Consider the following 10,514-nt stretch of genomic DNA (forward strand, 5'->3'; position numbering starts at 1 on the left):
TATTTTCCTTGAATTAGTCTATTTTTTCCTCTTTTTTGTCTGTTTTTTGCTTCAACTCTTGGATAATTCTGATATTAGAGATTTGAATTCTCTATCAGTTAGGTTTAGTGCCTTTTCTTCTACTGGATGGTCATCTGCTGTTTTATTTTGGATGCCTACTGGAACCATCCTGTCTTGTTTTTATAACTGTTTTGATATTGTCTGCTGTCTTTGGTGCATTCAGTGTTTATTTTCCTCATTTATTGATTGTAGATTTGTTTCGTCCTGTTTTTTTGTTTTATTTGGTTATGTCTGAGCAGGCAGGCTGTGAGTTCTTTGTTGTTTGCTCATCTGTGGGCACGATATTTTTTACCTCCTTCTCCAATGGGCAGAGTCAGTCACTCAGGTATGGTACAGCAGGGTGGGTCCAGCTGAAGGGGAGTTGCTGGGATAGGTTTTTTGTGGCATGTACCAGGGTGACAGTGCAAACTGGGACTCAGTGCAGGGCAGGTTCCAGTAGGCTGTGCCTCTGTTGCTTGGGAGTGTGACATTCAGCACACAGTGCAGTTAGGCAGGAAGGAGGGGGTAGATTGTGATGTGTGGAGCTAAGATGGGTATGGGAAAGATGAGAGACAGGAGAGAGGAACAGGAGCCAAAGACATACACACAAACAAAAAAGAGTGCTAAGGGAGCTTGCTATTGGAGTGGAGGGATGAGACTGAGAAATGGGGAAAAACAAAAATGAAAAAAAGAAAGAAAAAGGTTAAAAGAGAAAAATGAATAAATCTAGAAACTAGAAATGAAGAAAAACAAAAAGGGAATAAGAGAAGGAAGAAAACTAAACAAAGAAATGAAAAAAACAAAAACAAGAAAAAAGAAATGCCTCCAGGGATGTCCCTGTGCATCTGTGCAGAATAAGGGACTAGCTTCCAAGCCACGTGGTACTGCCTGGCTAGAAGGGGCTCCCAAGCCAAGAAAAGAAGAAGAAAACAAACAAACAAATCAAGACAGAACACATCACAGCAAACAAACAAAAAAGCCCCAGGGGTCCCACCAGCATGGCAGCGTGGTCCAGGAAGCAGTTTCACTGTGGAGCAGTGTTTCACAACCTTTCAGGAAGAAGCAAAGATGGCACATGGAGCCAGGTATTTGAGAGAAAGGAGGAGGAGGTGGTGAGAGGTAAGGAAGAAATCCCAAGTGGTGGAAAAAAGCAACACCAGCAGCCAACAAATGGCACTCAGGGAGCCTGCCAGTGTGGATGGGTGGAATCCAAGCAGCACTGGGGGAAGCTTATGCTTCCCGACGAATAGACTGTGCCTGCAGGAAGCAGAGGAGACTAAATGGGGGTGAAGAAGGGTGGGTGGTGGTGAAGCTTGTATCGTGGGTTACTGGTTGTTCTGTCTCCTGCTGGAAGCTCCGTGAAGCTGCTTTCTCATACCTCCTGTTTGCTGATCTCCGATAGGAGTCCAAGATGGCGGATCTGTGTTGTGGTAGCTGATAGGGGACCTCTGCATGTATCTCTCCTCGTGCTCTCTTCTCTGTCAATTTCTTATTCCATTCAATGCTTGGCTGAGTTCTTTATCTCTTCATTTGATGGTTAGGGTTTCAGGATTGACATGTGACTCTGTTTGACTTAGTTTTTCTGATCTTTGCTGCAGAGGGACGGTCTGGTGCTTCTGACTATAGCGCCATGTTGCCTGGAAGTCCTCAGCATTGGAATTTTTGAGGGTGTTAACTGTCTTAGTTCTCCCCGGTATTTGGTGTTTTTGCTTGCATTACTTTCTGCAAGAAGCTCTTAGGTGGGCAGAGCCTTTGGCGTTTGCTTACCATTTCCTTTCCATCTCTGTGATAGCTCCTTCTCCCTCCCTGGTTTAACTGGGATTCGAAAGTTCCAGATACTGTTTTTCAACTTTCAGTCTTTTCCGAACACACCAAAGAACATGCTGTGGTCAGTCTGTCCACCAGAGGGCACTGTCACTTAGGTGCGATATTGTGTACTAATCAATCTGTCCACCAGGGGGTGCAGTCCCCTCTCTCTGGTTATTACTCCCATCCCCTCTGTTTCTGCAATCACCTTTTTAGTCAGAAAATCCACACCCATTAAGCCCCTTTTGGGGCTGTTACCCTCTGGTTTTGCCCGAAGTTTCCTTCGCTGCTCTGTGGGGGCTGCTTACATCTGAGCTGGCATTCAGGAAAGCACAGGCTGACTTTCCCCTTTTCAGGAGTAGGAGGAGCTGGCATTCCCCAGAAGGACCTTCAAGAAATCTGTCTTGTTGGTTTCAGAGCCCCAGTGGCCCTGTGGTTGTTGCGAAAGCAGTCTCCACTTAGGTGACCCACTTCCTGACTCCACTGTGGGGAACCTTCTGTAGCAGTTCATATCCGTCCAGCAGCCAACAGTTACAGGGTGGGGGAAGGGTAGTCACACTTTCAACAGACCTGGGGAGGTCTGCCTTGTTGCTATCAGAGCTCACCCCGTAGTATGTTGGCTATGGGTGTAACCTCCACTCTAGATGCCGGCTTCCTAGCACACAGCAGCCTCAGTCAGCAGTCCTCAGCACCAACTGTAAGGGGAAGCAGACAGACCCAAACTGATGCCCAGGGAGGTCTGTCCTGTTGGTTTCAGAGCCCTGAGCTATGGACTGCACAGGAAGGCAGGCAGAGTGCAGACTCCATTGCAGGGGCATTCTGTAGCAATTCATAGTAGGCTTGCAACCAACAGTGTGTGGGTGGGAGAGGTGCTGGCACACTCCAAACAGACCCCTGGGGAGGTCTGCTTTGTTGATTTTAGGGCAGAAGCTTTGGGTCCTGTCTCTTTGTACTATAGGGGCTGTAGTAGTTAGCGAAGCAGGCTCTTCTTCTGGGGCCACTACCCCAGTTCACAGCAGCCAGAGGCCTGCATGGCTGGGTAGCGGGGGGCAGGGATGCTGGGGGAAGATAGTTTCCTATCGTATGCAACTCATTGCTGATTTGTTGATTCTTGCCTGTCTTCGGTTCCCCACTGCTTTCCTCTGCTCCCCGATTCAGAGTCCCTCAAAGCCAAGCACCATTTCCTTGTAGTATTTCTTATTGTATTTGTTGGGGAGGGTCTGAAAGATGTTTTTTTTTACACCACCATCTTCCCAGGGTTCCAAACAACGCTTTTGAGGAGTTTTGGTGTAGAGGGGAGCGTAGCCTTGTATCTGAGTGTCTTAAGCTTTCTTGCATCAGGTAACTCTTAACTAGTTGCCGTAGAGTCAGTTCCGACTCATGGCAACCCTGCATGTGTCAGAGTAGCAGAACTGTGCTCCATAGAGTTTTCAGTGGCTGATTTTTCAGAAGTACATCACCAGGCCTTTCTTCCAAGATGCCTCTGAGTGGACTTGAACCTCCAACCTTTTGTTTAGCAACTGAGAACATTAACCATTTGCACCACCCAGGGACTCCAAGTAACTCTTAGTTGAGCTGATTCTTGGAACTATTCTTCTCCCTCTACCTCTTTAACACATAGGTCTCCTTCTGTCTTCCCTAATCTTCACCCTCCTTCCCCGTCTCCCCCGCTCCCACCCACAGTGAACCCAGCTGGGATGGGGGCCAGAAGCCTGCAGTCTACCCATGTTTTATTTCTGGTACCGATGAGGCACAACCAAAGAAGGCATACCTTGTGAGACAAGGGCGGGACAAACACTATTAGTTCCCAATCATCAGTTTAAAACCCGAAACCCACTGACGTTGAGTCGATTCTGACTCATAGCGACTCTGTAGGATAGGGCAGAACTGTCCCCAGAGGGTTTCCAAGGCTGTAATCTTCACGGAAGCAGACTGCCACATCTTTCTCCCTTGTAGCAGCTGGTGGGTTTGAACTGCCCAGCTTGCGGTTAGCACCTGAGTGCTTAACCACTGCACCACCAGGCCTCCCCATCATTAGCTTGAAGTTCCCTAAATCCCAAATCAGCCACCCTCAGTGGATCTGGCATAGAAGGCAAACAGCATTGATAGGTAAGAGCTTATTACTGACTGTCATCTTGTGGTCATTTTGGGAAGTGGCCTAGATCCAAACCTGTCCCTCACAGAGAAGAATTTAGTGAATTGTTAGAATAGTACCTGGCACTTACTGCGTGTTCAATAAAGTAACCTACTGTCATTATTGAAGCCTCTGTGTGGTGCAAACAGTTAATATGCTCGGCTGCTAGCCCAAAGGTTGGAGGTTTGAATTCACCCAGAGACACCTCTGAAGAAAGGCCTGGTGATCTACTTCCAAAAAAACTAGCCATTGAAAACCCTACAGAGCATAGTACTACTCTGACACACATGGGGTGGCCATGAGTTGGGTCATCGTGCTGGTAACTGGTACTGCCATTATGCTCAAGGCTTGGAGGGATGTGGTCAAAGCAAACAGTGTCTACTGACTTCACTTCCAATGTTTTTGAGGGAAAAGAAAAGATCTGAAAAGGAGGTCCCTCCTTTTTTTGTCAGTAAAAGTAAGAGTGCTTCAGGGAACCAAGCGGTGCTTTCGTCTAGGAAGTCAGATGATCTAGGTTCAAGTCCTGTTTTTGCTACTACGTGCCCTTGATCACATCACTTGAGCCCCTGAGCCTCAGTTTCATGAACCCATAAACTGGGAACATTAGGATTAAAACGGCGCAAGGTGGTGAATGTAAAGAGCTCTTGGTCAAGGGACACTCCATTAGCAGTAGTGGCATACCAGCTCTCAGCGCTGGGGGTGCATGGCTTCAAAGTAGTGGTTCTCAACTGGGGGTACTTTTGCCCTCCAGGGGACACTTGGCAATGTCTGGAGTCACAACTGGAGTGGGGGGATGCTATTGGCATCTAGTGGGTAGAGGCCGGGGTACTGCTAAACATCCTACAACGCCCAGGACAGCTCCCCACAACCAAGAATTATCCAGTCCAAAATGTCTATAGTGCCAAAGCTGAGAAAACTTGGAGTTTTCTTGAATGGAGACTCTTCTTGCCATTTTATTATGAACCAACATGAAAAACTCCTTTCTGAAAGGTATGAGCAAAGTAGAGTGATGGCACACAGCTGAAAAGGGGTTCTTCCCACAGTTCCATGCAGGAGTGAAATGAGGCTTCAGATTACCGCACTCTCCAATATGGTTGCCACCAGCTGGCCGCACGTGGCTATTGGAATTGAAATTAATTAAAATGGAATAAAATTTAAAATTTGGTTCCTGGGTCACAACAGCCATATTTGAAGTCCTCGATAGCCACATGTGCTAGTGGACCGCACAGATAGAGAGCATTTCCATCAGCACAGAAAGTTCTGTTGGACAGCACTGCTCCAAAAGGACTCGGCAGGACCATGAATCAGTGGGGAATCCACAGAGGAAACTTAGAAACTAAGGACATGCAGAGAGGAGGGTACCATGAGAAACAACAGCATAAACCAACGAGACAGTTAAGTAAGTACACAGGTAGCGTATAATTAAATGCTAAAACAAGCCTCTCTCTCTCTCTCTCTCTCTCTCTCTCTCACACACACACACACACACACACATGCAAGAATTGATCCATGCAACACCCACCTTCCCCAAGAATCACGCCTAAGTGCAGAACCCCGAAAAACAAGCAGCCTCAACAGAAGGCAGGCAAAGAAAGGGGAGCTCCAATGTTGGGGAGCGCTGTTCCTCTCTCGCTCTCTTCTTTCTGGCATGTTTCAATTTAACTTGCGGTACAGTGCCAGCCCGACTGGGGACCATGAGTCGACTGTACTGATGGAGGAGTGCCGGCGGTGGCCCATTTTGCTTGACATCTTGGGGTCCTTGTAAAGGATGAGCATTTGCTTGATGATAAAGGGCAGACAGCAGAAGTGCAGGAGCATGCGGGAGATTTGGAAGATCAAGTGCAAGTAACTCAGCTCCTCAAACAGATTTCTGATGGAATCCTTGAGGAGCAGGGCCAGGGGGAAGTTGAAGACCTCGTAGATGATGATCCATATGGTATAGGTCAGCAGCCCCAGGCAGATATTCATGTGGATGCAATAAAGGAGGGTGCAACTGACTATGAGTGTGATGATGGAGAGGCAGATTTTGATGCCCCTCATGTTGGCTATGAACCAGGAATCCTGATCTGGGTGTGTTTCATTGTAAATGCTGAACAGGCCCTCTTTGTAGCCAAAGCTTATCACATAGTTCACATCAAAGAGGAGGAACTGGATGGTGTTGAGGGTAGAGAAGATACCCACAATGAAGCAATACTTCTTGGCATTCATCTGATACTTGTTTAATCACAGTATCTCCTGCAGAAAAAAATAATGAGGACGAGTGACAAAATGACAGAGCTAGTCAAATTCCCCAAGCCACTAGATATATATGGGGGAGGTAAGAGCAATAATGGTATATGGATACACAATGGGCGGGAAGTCACCGGACATGGGATTTGGTCTCTGCTTTGACCTAACTAGCTATAGGTGGCCCCACTGTTGTGAAATGAGGGAGTTCTGTGTTACTAAGCCAGTTGTTGACTTTGCATATATTGGACACAGCTTTGCTTTAAGGGGGCAAAAATAGTGCTCCCATTGGTGTCAGGTTTGGGGGAATTAGGAAGCTGGGATAATGATAGAGTCAATTCTGGGCTCCCCTCTGAAGAATCCTTCCGCCTTTTCCTTTCTTCCCTTAGAAATATAATTTCCTTACTTTGTTCCCTGGGTCTGTGCTAGACATGTCCCAAGTTGCAGGGTTTTGGCCAGCAGTGTGGAGAATGGGGAAAGGCTTATGGATTGAAGATTTACTATCTTCTCTGCCCAGGGTGAAGATGGCTTAAGGATAAGCCACAGTTGTGCAGGTGAAGACCCAGGCTGCAACTTAATTTAGACCTGAACTCTAGATGCTGGTTTGATCCAGGGTAGAGATATCTAGAGCTGGAGCAGATCCTGCTGAGGGGGGTGATTACCACTGAGGGCCCAAGACTGGGGTGGCAGGGGCCCCAGCACAAACATCCCTCCCAAGGTAATTACCTTCTCACCTCTTAATTCAGAAGACTCCAGACTAAATCTCCCTTTCTTCATTTACCACACTGGCGCGCTACCACTGTGAGGGGAGAAGGCAGGGGAACAATCTTACATGACAGGAACACTTGCCCATCCTCCACCTGATGTCTTTCCAGTGGGGGACCCCTGGTTAGAAGCCTGACTTAGCCTCTTTCTGGGGGGACAGAAGAGGGCTCCTGCTCAGTTGTGTCAGAGGACAGACGGGCTGCCATCTGCCTTCCCCAGCCTTCTCTTCCTCACTTGCTAGATCCATCTCAAATATTCCTGCACCTTCTTCCCCACTATCCTCCTGACCCTGTATGACTCCACAGTCCAGTCCTTGATGCGAAAACCTCTCTCTGAGCCCCAGGCCCTAAAGGGGCCCAGGCAGGTGGGAGAGGCAGTGCATGGGCCTCTCTGACCTGACCAGAGGTAGGCCACCAGGTCTGGAGGACAGCTGCATTGATGCTTCCCCTTCCCCACCAACCAAACCTCATTTGTCTCCTGTTCATAAAGCAGCCTCCAGAGTAGTCACTCCCCATGGGGTTCTATCCCAAACTGGCCAAAAATTGGTCTCCAGCCTACACAGCTTGGTTCCTTTGGTTGAAGCCTATGTTGCAGGGTTCAAGGCAATGTCTCTATAAATTCCATTGGTTCCACATCCCCATGCCCTAGCCTTGGTTTCAACCTTCAGCACGTCCCTCCTGGGCTGCTGTAATAACCGTCTAACTTCTGCTTCTGCCTCCTATCGAGCTCCTCTGGTACATCCTATTTATTCAACATTGTCTCAACAAACACCTATTGAATATTTAACACGTGCCAGGTACTGGGCTCAGCACTGGAGATACACAGGTAAACATTCTAGTGAGGGAGATAAATATTTTTAAAAATTAAATAAATAAATAAAGGAAAATAAAACTCATATGTGATGTGATGGAGGTGGCTCCATGTCCTCAAGATGTAACAATGAGAAGAATCTAACCCAGAAGGAGGATCAGGAAGCTTTCTGGAGGAGGCAATAGTTGAGCTTGTGTCTTAAAGGATGTAGGCATTAAATGTGCAGAGGAGAGATTTCATCCCCAGCAAAGGAGACACCAGGACAGGCAAAAGCCATTTTGGAAACAGCAAGTTTGGTGTGACTTGAGAAGAGGATCCTGTGGGACTGTGGAGGGAAGGGAAGCTGTAGAGGTTTGTGGGGACCAGACAAGGAAGGGTCTTTACTTGCCACGTGAAAGTTTCTCTGGAAGGCAATGGGGAGACCTTGAAGGGTTTTAAGGATGTGTGTGTGTGTGTGTGAAAAAGATATGATCTGATTTGCACTTTAGAAATAATCTTTCTTGCTGCTGTGGGGACTGTGGATCAGAAAGGGGGCAGGAGCTGAGGCAGGCAGAGGGTTTGAGGGACTGTCAAAGGAAATTGGGTGCAACAAGGCAGCAGAGGGATGTTGGGGGCATATTTGGTGACTGGCTGGCTTAAGGACTGGTGGAGGAAGAGTTGCGGGGGGACAGGAGTTGGCTGTGGGGTTATTGCAGGACTTGAAGGCTCTAAGGTTTCAATGTGCTTAGTGTACACATCTGCCCCTTCCTCACTGTGCGACTGTTGCCAAGTCTTTTGACCTCTCTGTGCCTTTGCTGCTTCATCACATAAAGTTGTGAGGATTAAAATAAGGCCTCAATAGACCTTAGTTATGACTTTTGTGCAGTGGGTGGGGCAGTGTGGCGGTGGAGAGGAGGCAGGGGGCAGAGCCCAGCAAAGCTGGGATCAGAGCAGTCCCAGAACTGGCTGGGCAGACAGGACAGCGGTCCAGAGACATCTTGCCATGGGGTGGTAGGGTGTGCAGCGGAGGGTCCCGGGAGGAGGAGGAAGAGGACGACACAACTATTTAAGGGAGCCGCACCATGGAAGACATGTGGCTGAGGCCTCTCATCTCCAGGCCTGTGACCTAGATTCTCCAACAAGCTGCTTTTAGAGTTGGAGGATGAAGGGGTGCAACTTCAACTCTTTCTTTCCTTGTTTTGCCGTTTTCAACCCTTTCTGCAGCTCCCCCGGTCAGCATCAACCAAGAACCCACAGTTCAACCCAGAATAGTTCACGCTGGCTCCCTCTAGTGGACACCCACTGATTCGCGGACAGCTCCCAGATGGCGTTGACTCTGCCTTCACTAGCACGCGCTGACGTACATGCTGCCAGGTCCCCCTCCCAGCTAAGTCTTCTGTTTCCTGGAAATCCCATCTGCTCCACAGAGCCTTCTCCCATCATAGTGCGGAGCCACAGACCACTGCACATTTAATCAATGCCCTCACGGAAATCCTATTTCTGTTTACCAATTAAAAAATCTGTAAGAATTCTATTAAAACACTTCTTTTTTCAAATTTTCTAAATAGGTGTGATAGTCAATTTTATGTGTCGACTTGGTTAGGCTATGTTTCCCAATTGCTTGGTCAAACACCAGCCTGGACATTGCTGTGAAGGTATTTTGTCGGTGTGATTAACTGATTTATAATCAGTTGACTCTAAGAAAAGGAGATTGCCCTCAATAATGTGGGTGGGCCTCACCCAATTCGTGGAAGCCCTTAAGAGCAAAAACAGGTTCTGAGAGGGGAAGAAATTCTAACTCATGACTGGTAACATAGACATCTTGCTGGAGTTTCTAGCCCACCGCCTGACCTACCCACCTCAGAACAAGACTGCCAGAGCTTCCAGCCTGTTGCCCACCCTATAGATTTTGGACTTGGCAGCCCCCACAATCTCATGAGCAAATTCCTTAAAATAAATCTCTCTCATTCTCTCTCCATATATCTACCCAGAAAACCAAACCCACTGCTATCGAGTCGATTCTGACTCATAGCGACCCCACAGATTTCCAAGGCCGTAAATCTCTACGGAAGCAGACTGCTGCATCTTTTCTCCCTTGGAGCCACTGGTGGGTTCAAGCCAATGACCTGTCAGTTAGCATCAAGCACCTTAATCACTGTGCCACCAGGGCTCCTTCCATATATTTACATATCTATGTATGTTATTGGTTTTGGTTCTATTTCTCTGGAGAACCTTGACTAACACAATAATAGGTAATTCATTCATGTGATTCAAAAATAAAACTATTACAAAGATATAGAAGAAAAAAATGTTGCTTCCACTCCTGTCCCCCATAAGTTCAATTTCTACAGCCCTTCCCCCCCCCCCAAATAACCTCTGTTATTATCATGCATCTTTATGCAAATTCTCATGGGTCTTTACGCAAACAGAAGCAGATTCAAACATATATTATTATTCCTCCATTTTAAAAAAATATTGTGTTTTAGGTAAAAGTTTACAGAGCAAATTAGTTTCACATTCAACAAATCGTACACAAAGTGTCCCATGACATTGTTTGGAATCCCTACACTGGGTCAACACTCTGCCCATTTCCGCCCTGGGTTCCCTGTTTCCATTGGTCTGGTTTTCCTACCCCTTCCTGCCGTCTCATCTTTACTTTTGGGCAAATGTTGCCCTTTTGGTCTCATATAAATGTTCTATGGAACATGTTCTTTTTGGGTGTTATTGTTTATTTTATAGACCTGTCTATTGCTTG

At 47.2% G+C, this 10,514-nt stretch overlaps 1 protein-coding gene across 1 annotated transcript; it reads right to left on the reverse strand.

Moving 5' to 3' along the window:
• Nucleotides 1–5,632: 5,632 nt before the first annotated feature.
• Nucleotides 5,633–6,226, reverse strand: TMEM217B (transmembrane protein 217B). Its single transcript, XM_012556411.2, has one exon. It carries the CDS (start codon nt 6,185–6,187, stop codon nt 5,633–5,635), a length of 555 nt encoding a protein of 184 aa, XP_012411865.1. The 5' UTR covers nt 6,188–6,226.
• Nucleotides 6,227–10,514: the final 4,288 nt, after the last annotated feature.

Source organism: Trichechus manatus, unplaced genomic scaffold, assembly GCF_000243295.1.
Source record: "Trichechus manatus latirostris isolate Lorelei unplaced genomic scaffold, TriManLat1.0 scaffold00065, whole genome shotgun sequence".
Taxonomy (NCBI): domain Eukaryota; kingdom Metazoa; phylum Chordata; class Mammalia; order Sirenia; family Trichechidae; genus Trichechus; species Trichechus manatus.

Excerpts from the sequence above, each read along its gene's own strand:
- TMEM217B (XM_012556411.2), bottom strand. The coding sequence starts at position 6,187 with ATGAATGCCAAGAAGTATTGCTTCATTGTGGGTATCTTCTCTACCCTC.